This window comes from Manis javanica, chromosome 12 (genome assembly GCF_040802235.1).
Source record: "Manis javanica isolate MJ-LG chromosome 12, MJ_LKY, whole genome shotgun sequence".
NCBI lineage: Eukaryota > Metazoa > Chordata > Mammalia > Pholidota > Manidae > Manis > Manis javanica.
Window position 1 is genome coordinate 40,771,878 of NC_133167.1, and position 18,624 is coordinate 40,790,501.

General features: G+C 35.0%; 1 protein-coding gene across 6 annotated transcripts in view; it reads right to left on the reverse strand.

The window, feature by feature from the left end:
• Positions 1–815: 815 nt before the first annotated feature.
• SF3B1 (splicing factor 3b subunit 1) overlaps positions 816–18,624 on the reverse strand; it is a 117,588-nt gene continuing 99,779 nt past the window's right edge. For 4 of the 6 annotated variants that reach the window (XM_073218505.1, XM_017662863.3, XM_073218506.1 and 1 more), the window contains 21 exons: positions 18,451–18,530; positions 17,325–17,495; positions 14,356–14,593; positions 13,153–13,365; positions 12,780–12,901; positions 11,269–11,466; positions 11,069–11,170; positions 10,337–10,516; positions 9,583–9,669; positions 9,193–9,463; positions 8,765–8,910; positions 8,518–8,664; positions 8,250–8,375; positions 7,649–7,870; positions 7,194–7,376; positions 6,997–7,108; positions 5,435–5,555; positions 4,992–5,123; positions 3,604–3,876; positions 1,614–1,830; positions 816–1,368 (listed from right to left, as the gene is read on the reverse strand). In XM_073218505.1, the coding sequence (XP_073074606.1) occupies positions 1,210–1,368; positions 1,614–1,830; positions 3,604–3,876; positions 4,992–5,123; positions 5,435–5,555; positions 6,997–7,108; positions 7,194–7,376; positions 7,649–7,870; positions 8,250–8,375; positions 8,518–8,664; positions 8,765–8,910; positions 9,193–9,463; positions 9,583–9,669; positions 10,337–10,516; positions 11,069–11,170; positions 11,269–11,466; positions 12,780–12,901; positions 13,153–13,365; positions 14,356–14,593; positions 17,325–17,495; positions 18,451–18,530 (3,500 nt within the window). In that variant the 3' untranslated portion in view covers positions 816–1,209. Of the gene's footprint in view, positions 1,369–1,613; positions 1,831–3,603; positions 3,877–4,991; positions 5,124–5,434; positions 5,556–5,945; positions 6,016–6,996; positions 7,109–7,193; positions 7,377–7,648; positions 7,871–8,249; positions 8,376–8,517; positions 8,665–8,764; positions 8,911–9,192; positions 9,464–9,582; positions 9,670–10,336; positions 10,517–11,068; positions 11,171–11,268; positions 11,467–12,779; positions 12,902–13,152; positions 13,366–14,355; positions 14,594–17,324; positions 17,496–18,450; positions 18,531–18,624 lie in introns of those variants that run through there. The other 2 variants (XR_012123631.1, XR_012123632.1) reach the window with 2 other exon arrangements.

Sequence of the window (18,624 nt, forward strand, 5' to 3'; positions counted from 1 at the left end):
AAACAGCTAGGGGTAGTAAAAGGACTAAAACTAGGACATTTCTGGCCAGAAAATTGGGAAAAGCTTTAAATTATTTGCCAAAACATAGTACTTCCCCATTGCTTGGCTCCTTTAGAATTAAATGGCATTTCAGTTTATGCTTGACACCTGTAGATGAATATCTGATTACTAATGCAAAACTAAGCCAACCTAGACATTTTAGCCTCTGCCTCTGTGTGGTATCACAGTACCTAAGTAACATTAACTGGATGTCTCCCCTTCACCATTAATCTGCATTTCTTAAGGGCAAGGGCAGGTCTAAAGCACCTTAGCAACCCTTACACTAAGCATAGTGGCCGGTCCCCAGTAGGTGCTCAACAGGTCATTTGCCAAATATTGTTGAGTAGTGATTTATGACATGGGGAACAGCCCAAGGCTGTCTTTATTCTACTAGCATTACTTAGGTGGCCTCACTCCCAGTATGTAGAAAACAGTATTGATGTAGATACTTTCCCCGCTCTCTAAACTAAGCCTCGTCAAGAGTTGGACATGACTTGAATCATTTCCCCTAATCAGGTTTATAAAGCATTTTGAGAAATCAAGAGATGAAAGGCGCTATGTAAGGGCAAAATAGTATTACTCAAGACAGTTCAGCAGAGGTGCTTTATTTTCTATGATGGAACAGTTGTGCTAGTTTGAGGCAAACACCCCCAAAGCTACTCTTCTTGATGTCATTTCAACAGAACAAATGGAATTTGACAAAGATGCCATTGCTTTAGTTTCTATCCACTACCTTCCATAAGCCAGGTGACAGAAAATGAAATCAAGCCACTTCATTATACACAAGTCAATACTTTATCAAAGTTCCGCAGTTTACAAGTCATATTCAAAAAACACACACAAGTTAGCATTTTGTACACAAATGTTTATTTCTCAATTAAACATTCCCTTTAAACACAAGGAATGAATTCTAAACTTTCATAAAGATGAATTAAAAATGAAATCCCTCCAGTATAGTCTGTGTAATCACTGTGTTCTTGGTCACTACTGGCGTTTACTGTTTAACATCAAAAACAAAGACGGGTTATTTAAAAATCATGCTACTGGATTTCTAGCTCTTCCTCTATGACCAGTTCTATGCTGATCTGCAGTGTTTAAAAGTTTACATCACCAAATTGAAGCAAGTTTAAGTTGTGAAACAGCTGTGCATTAAACACAAAATAAACAAAGTTACAAGATATAGTCAAGTTCGTAACGAATATAGGTGTTCTTATCATCATTGTAGATTCTTGGGTAATGTGCTATAAGAGCATCCTGTGAACCAATGTAGATGGAGTTGTAAATTTTCCAATACACATCTCTGACTTTCCGAGCTGGATGAAACAAACCCTAGAATAATTAAAAGGTTACATTATTTCAGTTTACAAGAACATGAATAACCTTAACACAACTAACAAACCATAAAGATATGATTCCAGACATTTCCCTTTAAGAGAAAAAAAACCCTGACAACTACACAAAACTCAATGGGCAAAGACAAAATTCTAACCCCCCTCCCCACACAACTGTTTTGGCATATGGCAAAATATACCATATTGATAATTAGCAAGTTAATCGAGTAATCTCTGACCTACCTGTAAACAATACTGCAACATTCTACATGGTCCAATAGCAACTCTTAGGCCCTCCAAGGCTCCCATAACTGCCTGAATAACATGGGGCGATGTCTCGAACACATTGGGCCATACATAGTTCAACAAGTGATTCAGTGAATCTTCACAACCAAATCCATAAACCCCAAGTGACATATGTTGCACCACTGCACTAGCCGTCTGCCTGTGTACAAGGTCCCTGTAATGGGAAAAAATGCTCTTTGTTAAGATTTTGACTTACTTTTACAGGAAACATTCTCCTGCCTATTAAAAACTAAATTACAAATCCAGTGTGTGGAACAGATGGAGTCATCCTCACTTTCTATATATTCTGATATAGAATGGCTTTAGGATGACTAATTCTACTTGAGAACTTTTGCTTCAATGACTCAAACCTCACTATGGCTCAAAAATAAGACACATTTCTTAATTAACTTTTCAAAGGAGTATCAACAAGAGAGCCCTGTGCAGTGTACATTTTAGTATGCTACTAAGAGGAGTTACACGACTCATCACACATCACTGATTAACGGTAATACCTCATTTTAAATCTTCTGAAGTAATTCAGTACTGGTATGTAATAGATAACTAAATTAAAATACAATCTCTTCCTTTGTAAATTTAAAGTTTCATTCAAGAACTCAATTTGGAGAAGGGAAGAGAAGGACCAATTTTTTTTTCAAACCTACAGAAGTAAGAACTTCATCATCTCCCAAGTTAACTTATGTTTATGACAAATCATTGAGTTACTCATTCTACAATTATTCAACTGACTACAAACATCAGATAATGGGTTTGTGGTAGTTATAAGAACTTGGCTCACACTCTTTGGTAGTAAGGGTACCTTAATGGTATGTTAGAAAAAAATATGTGAAGTTAACTAGCATTCCTTATTTATTTACTGTAACAATGTTTAATCTATTAGGCACCATAGTGAAGCAGTACTCCTCATTAATGAATTTCCTAACTAAAGTTTCTTTTCAATTAGTAATTTTCATCAGTTACTACTTCAAATTCTTAGAAAAAAAGAACGTAATTTTTAACTGTGGGTCACACCCATCAATGACTGCCTTATGATGCTTAGGCACATCCCACTGAGAAATACTGAACAAATATGATTTACTCCTACTTTACAGGGTCTCAGGTGATCAGACTTTATTTATAGAGCATGATTCTCAATTCTGTCTCCAGATCTTACATACACCTTGTGTGAATTTATGGATCCTGTTAGGCCTTCCTTTGGGTAGGTGATTAATGAGTAACTTTAATCTGTACACAGAAGTAATTGGATGGGTTCTACTTGAGTAACGTTTTCCCTAGAAAATAAAGAACCAATGAAGCAGTCCTCTCCCCTACTTAGACTTTGAACTTTCCCTTCATGCTCTTCAGTTACTTTTGAGTCTAACGCTATGTCAGTCTAGATGGATTTAAAGGCTAACAGGAATCTGTCAAATAACTTAGGCAGTACTGTACTGGTGGTCACCAACTGAGTTAACTGGGGGGGCCTGCAATAGCAATAGGGTAGCTCTGAATTGCTATGTTCAGTACTTCAAGGCCTAACAGGAATTTCTGCATCACCTACAGAAACAAAAAGCTAAAAAAGATCAGGTCTCTTTGCTACACCTAGTTCATGCTCACCATTTTCCTTTAATTATATGTGACTTTAATTAGTTCTTAAAACAGAAGTTGATTAATTACTGCTTTTCAAAAGGTATTTAGTCTAATAGATAGGAAAGGGGAAGAAAAAGGAGAGGGGACACTTGGTAGAGATAACTGGGGGAACAACAATAACATTTGAAGATAAAATTAGTCATATTTACAGTTTCACAAATACCCAAGTTCCTCTTTCTTAAATACCTACTATTCCACTTCTTTAACTGCATCACAATAAACAGATCATGTAATAATTACTTCCTAAGTTCTAAAACTAAGAATTTTAACTGTTTTCTTGCATTTAGTACAAGTCACTTACCTATCCATTAAAGCATCTTCAAGTAATGGTGTTACAGCATAAATGTAGTCCTTTCCCATTTCACCAATATATTCAAACAAGAAGGAAAGTGATTTTAAAACCCCATTTTGGACATTCAGTTCAGGAACTCTGTATTCATTCATTAAGGCAGGTAGTACTGTGAAGGGTGAACATGTTTCCGCAACAATAGCTATTGCTACAGTGGTACAAACTCTGTTCTGCCTTTCCTGAACTTTGAGGTTGTTTAGAAGTGTAGCCAATACATCATGAGGGCTGAAAAAAATAAATGTATCAGCAAACTGTTAGATTACAAGTCAAAATTTTCCCAGAAGGGAAAGAAAATACACAAAGAATAAAACTTTACGGTAAACAGTCACTGGAAACTTAGTAATTTTAAGGCAAAATATGGTACTTTCAAGTCACTGGCATTTGTTTGTACTTAACAACTTCATTTAAAGTGCCCATTTTAGAATATTCAAATGAATTCATTTTCAAGTATAATTTTCAGCCTTTAGTAAATTTCCTGAATATAAAGAAATTTAACCAAATGTTTAGATTTAGCAATTCTTTAAGGGGTTAAAACATGGCTACCACAGCTGGTCAATCTTACAGTTGTATCCAGACTGTGGTCTCCCATGACATAGACCAACCCTAATTTCCTTTTTTTATCCTCCCTCCCTCACACCTTTACCACATCTATTCCCCTTTCAGCATTTATTATACCACAAATTTAGAGGGACACAGGGACTAAAAAAGTCCAACAGCTATTGGTGGCAAATTTTTTGACTACTTCACCACTGAAATAAATATTACTGCTACCAAAAAGGGGGGGGGATACTACATAATTAACCTTTTATTATGTTTTATCACTTGAAAATATTTTGTTATTAAGTCACATGCACACAGTATCTTGTTTTCTACAACGACTAACTCTTTTAGCTTGGTTTGACAGAGTGGAAGCAAATAACCACAGATAATCTAATAATACAGCTATAATTCAGTTGTCTGTGGATCAATTTTAGAAAAATACTGCACAAAGCACTAACATGAGACTTGAATGATGCTGTTTTATTAAGAACAGGCCTTAATATTTTAAACAGTATGTCTTAAAAAGGACCAACAAAAATTTGCAATTATTCTGAAGATGGTACTCTTTCACTCTCTGCAAATAACTGAAGTATGATTAAATGAAACTTAAACACCTCCATTTTAATTAATTTTAAAATTTAAGAAAACATTTAAAAAATTGAAGGCCAACATAAATCAAGTGTTTTAACTGTATTACTCACATAATGCCTTAAGGAGTTTCTACAGAAATAGAAGATTTTTCACCACCACAATGCATTTATTATGTTTTATATATACACACACAAGTAAATAATACTCACCCAATGGCCTTTGCAATATAACCAAATGTGTTGACTGTGGCTCTACGAATAGCTTTTTTGTGTGCTTTTAAGAGCTCTAAAAGCTCAAAGCAAATTCTCATCCATTCTCTTGCAGACACATATTCAGCTCCCCTAATTTAAAAAAAAAAAGTGAAAGTTTTTGTAAGGTGAATCTGTAAATTCAGTTCTCAAAACATGACTACCTACTCATTTTACGCATTAAAAACATTACTCTTCAGAAAAGATGGGTTGTCTTAGAACTATATTGCCACACCCCTATTACCATTCAAATTAAAATTTCACTGAAAATAAAAATACTAAATAACCTGGGGACATATACATTCACATTACCAACATTAAGCAAATTTGTAAAGTGAGTAGTAAAAAGTGGCTACATGTGAAAACCAATCCTGCTTATAAAAATATTTAGGTAATCTGTTTACCTGTCAGCAATACGTCCAACAAGATCAATACAATTCTCTTGTACTTTTTCATGCCTGTTCTTTAAGATGGGAGTGAGTCTGGGCAGGAGATCTTTAATTGGTGGGGTCATCTTATGCATACCTATTTAATAGAAGTCAGCACACTATCAATTAAAATTTGAACCACAACCTTTGCTTAATTTACCTTTTATTAGCAATGTAATATACACAGCTAGGCATAAATATAAACTTACAGCTGCCTAAGGAAAGAAAAGGCCCCAGATTCTAACCAGACTCAGAACTGTTTTTAACTCGTCATTAACAACTTCTGATTATGCATAGAAATGAAAGAAATTAGTGAAGTGATTAATGATGGATACTAACAACAAAAAAAGTTGTATTTGGCTCTGAAATGTATTTGTACACTGACATTTAAATATGGGGACGACTTATGTTCCGGCCATACACAACAATGTAAGCCAGAGGTAGACATGTAAATTAAAGCAAAATTTTCCAGAAAGGGCCCCCTTACCCTTTAACTGCAAAACAAACAGATCTCCAGTCTCCCTGCAATGCAGGGCATACTTGGATGGTATTTACACCTATGAAGAGAGAAAAAAGGAGGCAGCTGGCAGGGGCTCTTGCTCTAACTAGAACTGCTTGCTCTGATTCTCTCTCCATTGATTTTTCCCATGTTTCCCTGACCAACAATATGGTTTACAATTCCCTGCAAACCAGAGCCCCGTAAGTGGCCAAGTAACTGATTTTTCTTATTTTTGGCAAGTAGCTATATTCAAATGGAGGACAGGGCTGAGTTGGGGATTATTTGTAAATTCAGTATTTCAATGATTCTCCTATATTACATATAAACCCCTTACTAAAATGAGAAAAACTAGCTATACAGCAAACTATTGTGATCTTCTGATAGATTTTGGTCCCACTAAACTGTGCAAGTTACTTTCACAGTTTATGTTCAATACAGTAAAGGATTAACAAAAGAGATCATTGTTTGCTTCATCATAATGACTTTAAAGAATAAAAGCTTTGCTCTCTACACCCCAGACCATTTGTAATATATTTGTGTTTTTACTTTGGGTTAGAAAACTAAATGGATAAAGGATTGGATATGAATAAAAAAACAAGATAAAAACTTAAGCAATTCACTTTTCTCCCTGGTTATATTCTTAGAATTTGACAGCAAGCAGAAAAACCTGCCATAATTATTTACTAACTCAAGTTTGAATAAATATGGAGTATTGTCCTAAAACATTAAAACTTCAGGGTTGTCTTTCTCCACCGCCCCCCCCTTAACAATATATCTCAAATAAAACCTATTTTTATCAGAATCGTCCATTCCATAACTTCAAAGTTTTTTGAGTTGTGACTATTCCCATCTCTCTTGCAGGTCCTAAACTTGCCCTCTATTCTCTTTTAAAGTAAAACATAAATGGGTTTTTGGGAAAGATTTTTGTGATGTATCAGAAATCATTACTCAACTCTTATATATGATTCTATACTTTACTTTCAAAAAAGCCAAAGAAAGTTAAAAAAAAAAATTCTTACTCAACCAGCAAATTTCATACCTATTACATTTACAATGGCCTTCAGTGCTCCAAGAATGCTGCCCAATACTTCAGGGTACTCTTCTCCCAAATACTCATATAAAACAACACCCAAGTGTCCCATCAATTTTTCCTGTAATAAAGGAAATAATGTTAAAATGTTACTATTCACCTTAACCTATCTGGTGAAGAAATAAGAATCTGATACAAAAGTTTACCTCTTGACACGTCTTCATGACAACGGCAGTTCGAGAGATCAAGTCAGCTGCCTGTTGCCTAACTTTGGCTGATTTGTTATTTAAACGCCACAAAACTGTACCACAGATCTGAGGCAAATAAGGTTTGACTCGCTTGCCAAGAGCATTGACCACTGTGCCAAAGCCATTCAACATCACTGAGTCCTAAAGGAAAATAAAATTAAGTTAAATTAAAAAACAACGCTCATTGGAAACTAGAATTCAGTTTGTTTTGACAGAAGTTGAAATGTACCAATACTATAAATGTCAGGGAGAACAATTATTCCTCATAGCCAACTGAATGAGTAGGTGAACATTTAAAAATTATTTCAAATTAAATCACTTTTTAACAGTGTTTGTTTGAAAAGCAGTATGCTTCTTTTTTTTTTTTTACAAACATGAAAGCCTGGCAACTTGCCATAAGTTAGTGTCATTACCTCTGTAGTCTGTTCTTGGAAAGCATAAAGAATACCATCAATCAGTTGTTCTTCAAGTTTATGATCAATATCTGCAGCTCCCAAGTTGCCCATAATTTTCTCAATTGTCTCCATCACCATTTTTCTGTACTGCTCAGCTTCGTCTTTCAAGTCATCCACAATCCTGGATATAATTTCTGCTGCACCTACTTTGTTTGCCAACTCCACAGTAGTATCAACTAACTAAAAAGAGAAAGAAAGAACATCTATTGCTCTTCCAAGTAAACAGAGAGACATGAAAACCAAACATTTTAAAGATACTATATAGCTAACCAAGCAGAGAACAGCTAACTCGTATTTCAAAAACTTTGAGAAAGGTAATCTAGCCAAAAAGTTTAAGTGTGAGTCTAAGTCACGGTGATTTAAGGTAAGACTGTATTCATGTTTCACCTACCCAGATCAAGCATTTCATTTACTAGACAGATGGGAATTCATGGTTGTTTATCCCAGAATGCAAAATCAAAATGGAAGTTAACTGGCTGACAAAAACCATCTCCTTTTAAAATCAAGCACATGCAAACTCTGAGGCCCTTCAGGGCAAAAAAACAACATGCAACATTACCTGTCGATAATTTCTTCTGTCCAAAGCCATTCTGTGTTGCCAGAAGTGTTTAAAAAAAGGAGGAAGAATCTCTGTTTTAATGTAGTTTGCTTCTACACCATCTGTTCCACAACACTGCTTTACCACCTAAAAGGTTAAAAAGTCACGGTAGTAAATAAACACACTCCTGGTTTAAAATTTTAGATTTTTACAGCATGCTTTACAATTCTCTTTGAGCCATGAAACACACGAAATTAACAAATCTGGAATGACAATTTGGAACAATTACCTTTAGCACAATTTTCTTCATTTCTTCATCAGGTGACTGAAATTCTCGAATTAGGATTAACATCACTTCTCTAGTATAGTAGTTGGCATATTCTGCATCCATGAGAGGAATAAGATACCCAATAGCCTTTAAGAAAGCGGCCAGACCCTATTTTAAAATAAAAAATTCATAAGTAATTAGTAAATTAGAATTAAGTCGCCTTAACTTGAGTAGAAATAAAAAAAAAAAATCTAACTGGTGGATCTACCTTTCCTCTGTGTTGGCGGATACCCTTCCATAACGGCTTTAACACAGAATCGAAAGACTCAATACCATAAGGAGTTGCTGCTTCAGCCAAGGCAGCGATGGCCAAAGCACTAATGGTCCGAACTTTCTGTTGCTCATCCACAAGACCTAAAAAACCAAACACAGGTTCTAACTAAGAAACATTACTTAATTTCCACACCATCCAGATTCTAACCACTTGGTCATATTGCAGAACCTGTTCACATTAGACAAAATAAGGTGAAAGCCAGAATGAACCACAGCCTATTAGCAGATAGTATTACAAAGCCTATCAAAAGCTATATGGTATTTATGTAGTTAGAGTTCTCCCATTTCTCTCTCTAAATTGGTAGCCCAAATTTCAGGACATCTATCTTATAAAAGATACACAAAGTTACAGTTACAACTTACCATGTTCAATGATTTCAACTAAACTTCTGAGATGTGGCAAGATGGCACAGCCCATAAGAATAGCTATCTGCTGTACAATCTTAATACCAGTGTGTCTTGCTTGCCAAGACTTCTTGCTTTTGCATACAGCTTTTAAAAAGGGCAACAATGAAGGAATGCCCAGGGCAGAGGCTACAACAGCAAAAGCTCTAGCTGTTGTGTTACGGACATATTCATCCATGTTATCTATATCAGGTCTCATGGTAGAGATCATAGTAGCCAAACCAGCAGCCTAAAAGGTAAACAAAAAAGGACTGTCAGGAGTTGGTAACATTAACCTTCAATAATTTCCTTCTACATCAAATAATCCCCAACAACAGAGAAACTTTCTTCTCTAAGAAACATAAGTACCTTTGCCAAATTAGAAATGATCTCTCGGCCTTCCACTCTAGCATAGTAATCTTCATCAATCAACAATGGTTCAATGACCACAAGGATCTGAAAAAGAGAAGGAGCTACATTTTCACAGCAATTACCGATGCCATACTCATGCAACAGAATTAAATACAGACTTTTCTTTATTATAGGTGGTTTATATAATTTAAAAACACAAGCATACAAAAGACTCACTTTACTAGGTAACTTATAATTACTGGGACTTTTGTTATTCAAGGGACAAATTAAGCACTTCAATGAGACAATTTTAATCCCCATATAAAGATAAAAATTTACAAGAACTGTTAACCACACACACTAGCATTTAGTATTTAAAAAAAATAACTTACACATCTATCTGTATTTGACAATTTGAAACCATCATTAATACCAATAAAAAGATGGTTCTTAAAACTAAATGGCAAGCTACAGAAACATACATATTTTCATCCTTCTCTCTCATCAACAAAAATAAAAAATGTAACATGAACCCATAATGGTAAATATGAGAAAAAGTTAAAGTCTAGTACATGTAAATTTAACATTGTTTAACTGTCTTGCGACAAGATGAAATTCCCTTTTATTGTGAATGTATAGTTTTAGCTATTACATTTTTAGAACTTTAATTTTCACAAATACATGTAATAATAAACTGGTAAAAAGTATCTGTGAATTCCTTTTATACTACAAACTACTGAACCATTAGAAACACTACTTGAGGGGAACAAACCTTGTGCACATAGGGTCGAACTAAGTCATCAAGTTTGTATAATATTCTGTCAATAACTTTCACAAGTAAATGACGTTCTTGATCCTCAAGTGTAGGTGACATCAGTAGAGGGAGAATCTGGTTAAACAAAGGACCAGCTCCAAATTCTCGAGCTTTATCAGTAATCTGGCGCAATGCAGCCTGTGGGGGGGGGGAGGGGGGGGAGAAAAGGTGTGTCTCTTTATAATTAGGCATTCTGAACAAGCAAACTACTCCATAATTTTCTGTAACTTAATACTTTAGTGTTAATTTCACAAACATTTCACATGAAGTAGCATGAGTTTCATTCTCATCAAAGCAGTCACAAGTTTGAATTCCTGTGACAGAAGTTCAGTGTTTTCAGTGTATTCAAAATGAGCAATTCAAAAGAACAATAGAGCGATGGGGACACGATAAAACTCCTGAACTCTCCTAGAAGATCACCCACCTTTAAGCCACATACAATGCTAATATAATTAATTCCACTAGTCATCTTAGAATCTTCACCATGTTTTAAAGGTCTTGAGGACAAAAAAGAATCTCATTTCAACACACTTACTAGCACAAAATACTTTTTTTACTAAAAAGATAAAATCCTTCAAACCTCACATCTTCTTTCCCTCACACTATGTCCTTGGTAAGATATGAGGTTAATTATAAGTGTCTAAGCATAAAATTATAATGCACATGATGATTCAACGAACTGATACTTACTTTTCTCATTGGAGGTGTTCCATTCTTAATTTTTAAAAGCAACTTCATTATTTTTCTCTCTTTCTGCTCTTCTGGACTAAGTGTTGACTCATCAACATCAACCTAAATAGTAAAAAGAAAAAAATTTTAAGGCAGGTTGAGATATTATAATTTGTAGATTCTGAATAAAAAGTAGTTATTTTATCTCTATTATCACTCACCAAAAGTTTATCAAAGTACTGAATATCATCAGGTTTTAAAAATGGAAGATTTCCAGATGGTTGGTCATTAACACTTTTCATAGTTCTGTCTTCAGTTTGCATGTGGAAACCAGTCATACCACCTAAAGGTGTTGGAGTTGCTGTCAGTTTTCGAGCTGGAGTTCGAATAGGAACATAACCAGCTGGAGGGGGAAGTACCTAATAGGGTTCAAAGACAGTTTAGGATTTTCTTGACTTTATAAAATAAGAAATAACATGAACAACATTTAGACTTTATTTATGGTTTATTAGCCAGGAAGCTTTTTCCTTGGAGACCAGAATTAGCATCAATCTTATTTTTCTACCTTAAATGTAACTAAAATATGTATGACAAATATTCATATTTCTAACCTAAAAATTTAAATTTAGATTACGTTTATTAGGAGTGTGAGCAAGTGAGGAGATACATGAAGGCTTACATAATTCTGATCACATTCAAACGCTGATCTACAAAAATAGGTTGGTAAGCCAACATGTCATATAAATAGAACTAAGTTCACAAAGTGCACATAAAGTGAAAAAAGATTATATTTTAGTGAGATGAAAAATCATTCACATAAATCTCTGCACCATAAAAACAACTCTTAATACTTAAGTTACTCAACAAAAATGCACTAAATGCATAAAAACTAAAACCAAATTATTTACAAAAGCTCTATAAAATATACATTCTTTGATTAAACCAAAAAAAATTCACTGAAGATTCACATCAGGATTGTTCCCTCCTATTGCTATTAAGGAAATCAATGACTGCAAATGAGAAGACACTGAAATGATCAATAGTAGGTTATATAGTTTCCATACCCACAGAATGATGTGGAGGATGCAAGAAATTACAAAGCAGAAATTCATAGATACTTGAAACAAATACTCTAATACAAATTTAATAGAGGAAAAACACATATACAAACTATTAAAAAGCAATAGGAATTGGCAGAAAAGGCTCTGCAAAAGCCATCAAATGACTAGGGTCAGGCCCTGGTTATGACACCAAGCTATACAACCACACTACTTTTAGACCAGGTAAATGGACCCTGAGTCCCAGGTACCTAGAGAATTTTATAATTTAAAATAAACTTCAAGGTGCTAAGGTAAAAAGAGAATATTCTGAGATCACTGGCAACTCACAAACTTAAAACACACAAAATCTTGTAAGGAATCAAGTAAAATAAACATGATCTAATAATGTGAGCTTAATCTTGGGACTGCTGATAAATTGAAGCAGCAAGCTACTGAAGGCATACGTTTTCAGAGTATGGTCCTAGAAGTCTCATCTTTAAAGAGTAATAAAAGCTTATCATTCATTTCATCTCTATTAATACTTTCTGGAATTAAAATATACTTGGAAATAGCTAGAAGAATGGTAGTAATAAATTTGGGAAAGGCCACTGCAAACTTGACCAATTTTTTCAAAGAATATTAAAATAAAATTCATACCCTACATAATGGCAAATTCATATCACTGTTATTACCTTATATCCTTCTGGGAACATAGCATCTAATTCTTCATCAGATAGTGGGCGATTTCTCTCATCAATTTCTCTCTCCCACCGCCAAGCCTGAAGCTGTTCAGGAGTCATACTCATTATGTGACCTACCAAAAAAGCCAAATTTTAAAACAATTTACAGCCCAAGATTTTATCATTACATATATCCTTAGGATACAAGACAGTTAAGATCAATTCTGATACTTAATTGCTTTTATATTATAAACTCATACCAGGACTTTTTATATCCTTTTATTCTTGCTAAAAATAAGGGTTAATAGTAGCACACAGGAAACCACAAAGAAAAATTCAAAATACTTCCAAGAGGGAAAATTATTTCTAATGAAAGAATTTCTACCTGGAGTAGGGGTAGCCATATTCATGGCTGGGGTGCCAATCGGTGTTTTTCCAGGAGTCAGAACAGGAGTGCTTCCCCCCATCTGGCTAGCTGGTGTTTCATCCCAACGTGACTTTCTTTTACTGGCTCCAGGAGTTGGTGTTTCACCAATTGAATCTCCACCTCGATCTGTTCGAGGAGTCTCAGCCCATCCACTTCCATGCCCAGGAGTATCTTTAAAGAAAAAGAGAAAATGAGTCCAAAACTTTAATCACTGTCAAAAAATTACTGTTTACTCTCAAAAGAGCCAACACACTAAAAAAAATGATCAAGTTCAAAAACAAGGCATTCCTAAAATGGAGACCCATTTAAGGTTTTGTTTCAGTTTCGTATTTTCCTCCTTCACTATTATTTCTTTTCCACTGCTCATAAACACAACACATGGTAATCATTGAGAAATAGGAAAACAAAGCAAATTATTTTTTAATCACCCATATCACAACCCAGAGACAGCCACTTTGTGTATCTTGAGTCACTTTTGCTTCTCCATACAGTTGAGACTACTCTTTATATACAATTCAATACTGCCTCTAGTGGCCATTATGCACCCTCCTACTATCATTAAAAAATTGTTTACAGAATTTTAATATAACAGATGTACTATTAAATCTTAACTTGCCACAGCCAATCTCACAGTTAATGAAATATACCTTCAGGTATTTACACAAAATAGAAAACATTTAGGCAAATTCATACAGACAGAAAGTAGAGTAGAGATTACCAGGGCTGGGAGGAGGAGGAGGGAATATGGAGTCACTGTTTAACAGGTATAGAGTTTCTGCTTGGGAAGACGAGAAAGTTCTAGAAACCAACAGTAGCAATGGTTGCACAACATTGTGAATGTACTTCATGTCACTGAACTGTACACTTAAAATGGTTTAAATGGTAAATTTTATATTATATATATTTTAGCAGAATAAAAAACAAGAAGATACGATCTACAAATTTTACTTCCTCCTTATATTCTTCCTAAAATAAATCTTAAACTTCTTCAAAAAGGGGAAAAAAATTAGGCATATGGTCTTGCTCAGACCTTTATCTCTCCTCAGAGTAGCTGATTATTTACCCATCTACTCAGGATTACAGAGAAAAAATTCTGACCTATGAACATACCATCATAGAGTCAACATTTCACACATGCACACCAGATTCCATTAGAAGTACCTCTTTCTGTTTTGGGGGTCTCATCCCATCTGTTTTTACGAGCACTGGAAGTTGCACCGCCATGGCCTGGTGTTGCGTGGCCTGGTGTATCACCTCGTCCAGGAGTAGCAGCTCCCGCTGGTGTGTGGCTAGGTGTAGGATCCCATATTTTTGATCCTGGGGTTGCTCCAGGAGTCTCACTTCCCTTTGCACGACCTGGTGTCTCATCCCATCTTAAGGAAGGGGTGTGTCCAGGGGTCTTAACAGAGCAAAAACATTTTATTTCACACACCTATACACCCATATAAAAATAAATAGAAATTCTGTGTTAAAAAAATTTTAAACAGATAAATCTTTGTTCTATGCTCTGTAATTAAGAATTAGAGTAGATTATCCTGCTTAAAAGATACCTACTTTCCAACAAACATTTTTATGACCAAAATAAAGTTTTAATTTGGAGCAGTGAAAAAAAAAACCTAGCTTAAACAACAATCTATCTTGGATCTGCTACTAATAGCTCCACAGCTTTGGGGAACTCAGAGGTTTCTTCATCTAGATCTGCAGTCAAGGAATTTCAGCTCTAATTCTATCAGTACTTTTCAAACTGGGGCTTGGATATATACCCATGAGTTCTTACTAAGAATTACTACTTTTGTGTGTTTAATTAATGTAAGGATGTCTTCATCACCTTGTAATTATCTTATAACTAGACAATGCCTCATGATTTCAGTCCTTGAGTTTACACTTACAATCACACTTGAAATGATATTACTCTAACTGATGCTGGCAAGATTAGTGAAAAAAGATGAGAAGTGGATCTGGGTAATCAAAGGTTCCATGGTAGTTGAGAGACAGGTAGTAGTAGGTGATGTACATAGACCATCAAACAATATCATATCAAAGCAACAGATGATTTACTTAAGCAAAACAAAATATGTATTTAAATGACTCATAAATATTGTATTGCTTTTATATTTCTATGTATTTGGTTTTAAGCTGGATGTGCTATGCAGTAGTTCTATTTAGCTTTATGTTTGTAAATTTGCATTAATACCATAACAGATTTAAGATTCATTAGACTAGGGTAGTGGAGACAGACTGAAAGAAAGTGGCTATATCCTGAGTATATTTAAAAGTGGGATCAATAAAATTTATTTATGGACAGGACATGGGGTAAGAGATAAGAAAGGAGTATAAGATGACCCTGAAATAACTCCTAAGGTTTGGTCAACAGACATGGAAGCAGACTGAACGGAGTAATGAGTAGAGAAAATCACTTTCATTTCAGAAATACTGATTTTGAAATGCCTATTGAACATCCAAGTAAACATTCCAGGTCCAAGGAACAGAGAAGTAGGGGACAGATTGATAGACTGAAAATTGTCTTACAGAGTTGGTATGTAAAGACAGGAATGAGATCCTAAGGAGTGAGTTTAGATGGAAAAGAGGTCAAAAGACTGAGGATCAGAACACCCTAAATTTAAGGAAACTGAGGAAGATCCAACAAACAAGACTGAGGAGCAGCAACCAGTGAAGAGAGTATTAGGATAATCAAGAAAGAATGAAGTTCAGAGGCTAAGAAAGAAAAGGGTATCAAACAATGTCAACTACTACTGATAGTATACTGAGTAATACAAGGATTGAGACTTGACCTTTGGATTTAGCAATGAGGCAGTCTTAGTGGAAAGGTGCAGGCAAGAGATATTAGATAAGCAGAGAGCGCAAGTGTACACAACTCAAAGCATCTTGTAGCAAAAAGAGACAGAAATGGGATGGTAGCTGGAAGGGGATGTAGGCACCAAAGGATGGTTTCCTGCAGGTTTTTGTTTTGTTTTGTTTTTAATGATGAAATGGGTAAAATGTGTTTGCTGATGATAACCTAGAATATGGAAGAAAAAACATATCATACGAGAGTCCTTGGCTAATAAGGGGATGGGAAGCGGCACATAAAAGACAAAGTTAAGCTTTGGAGAGTCAACCAGACTAACAGTTCATAATTGTAATGAGAAAAAGCACAGCAGATGAGAAAAGATATAGATTCAAGATTCTATCAGGCATACTGGTAGATTTCATAGTTAGAACATATCTAAGTTTTCATTGTTTTTTGCCGTTTCTATTTGGGGAGAAAATAGGAAGCAAAGTCATGAACTAAAAAGGAAGCATCTAGGGAGGTATTACAGGTCTGATATACAAAGAAGTTCTCTGCAGTGGGAGGAGGGGCAGTTATTACTCAATGATTACAGAGTTTACCTGAGGTGATGAAAAGGTTTTGTAAATAAATGGTGGTGGTGGTTGTATTGCACTAGGAGTGTAATTAATGCTGCTGAACTGTACACTTAAAAATTGTTAAAATGGCTAAATTTATGTTATATATTTTTATAATAAAAATTCCAAAAAACAAAAATGCCCAAAGTTCTCTAAAAAAGTTAGTTGACCAAGGAAACCCACTGACAGTGTAGTCATAAGTTTAAATAATCTATCCAGAAAACAATGAAGATTGTATTCAACCTCTACAATGTGACATACTTACAGATCTCTAATATTCCAAAGGAACATCCTTTTACTCCATGTATGGACTGAATTGTGTCTCCCCAAGCCTTATGTTAAAGTCCTAACATCCAATGTAACTATATTTGGAGGTTATTAGGTTAAATGAGGTCATTAGGACCCTAATATGATAGGACTGGTGTGCTTATAAGACGAGACACCAAAGAGCGTACGCTCTCTCTCCATGCTCACACAGAGAAAAAAGGTCATGCTGAGGACACAGCAAGCAGGGGGCCATCTACAAAGCAGAAACAGAGTTCTCACCAGACACCAACACTGCTGGCATCTTATCTTAGACTTCAAGCCTCCAGAACTTTGAGAAAATAAATGTCTGTTAAGCCACCCAGTCTGTGGTATCTTGTTATGTCAATGAAAACAGACTAACACACTCCATATGAGAGAAGAAAATTAAAATAGCAATAATAAAAAATAAAAGAAATTACCTCTGCTTGATCCCAACTTGATAGCTTTTTGGGAGTTGCACCAGGTGTCTGATCAGCTGTTTGATCCCAACGCCGTTTTCGTTTTGAGGGAGGCTGGGATGCTGCTGCTCCATTGACGACTTTTAGTTCTCCAGCTTTAGCTTTTTCTGCTAGCTGTTGCCTAATTTCTCTCTAAAAATTCGTGAATATGCAATGGGTATGTTTAAAACATTTTCAGTACATTTTTATATAATTTGTACAGTCATGTCTATTTAATGCCACTTTATTCTTCCCTCATTCTCCTTCCAATGTTACTGGGAGTCCCACTCCTTAGTTTCCCTCTCTTTACTGTACTTTCAGTTTTATACAAGGTCTTTTTGCATAAGAGATAAGCAAACAAGCACAGAATTTACAATACAGAGCACCCTACTTTATATATAGTTAGTGAGGTCAAGTCTTCAGTCAACCTTGGAGAGCCAAAATGCTTACATGGAAACAAAATTTTTATTTACACCTTGCATAAATAGCAATTAAGACTATGTAACAAGATAGAAAAGTGGAAGAAAGTGAAAATTTTTTAATTATGCTATGATTGTAACTATAAAATTATATACGATATAGACATTAAATCCACAATTTACCCTATGATTTTAAAGTGGGGTTACATACCCCATTTAATCCATCAAACAAATCTATTATAAATTCATAATAAATTATAGAGACTATTCAAACAAAACAGAACCAAATATGTAGACCAGCAGGAATTCTTCAGTAACTTTTGCCCATACTCAAGCTGAATCTTAGGGGAAAATTTACAACCTTTTCAAAGAGTGATTTATCTATTCAACTTTCCCTTACCTACTGGCTTCAGACACACAGCATCTATCCCCCCTCCGATATACCCACTATAAGAGACATATGTATAAATATGGCCAAAGGGTCAGGGACTAGAAACCCATACAGAAATAGGGAAAGTTTAATTTGGAAGGTAGCAGAATTTTGCATAAGGTTCTTTCTCACCTTTATTTTTATTAATACTATTAAAACATTATTTGTGCAGCAAATAAAAAGGAAATACAAAAATCTCTCAATCTCAACTTTCTTTACATTCTTTAACACCATCAAAATTAAAAGGAGGGTTACATACTTCTTCTTTAGTCAAATGCTGTTCTCGCATTACATCCATGTAAGTCCTAGCATTCATTTTAGGATCAGGGGTCTTCCCTCCTGCAGAAAAGAACAGCAACAGGACAAGAGTACAATAAATAAAAGACAATTAGGTTTAACTGATTTATCTGCCCTGCTCTAATATTATGTTATT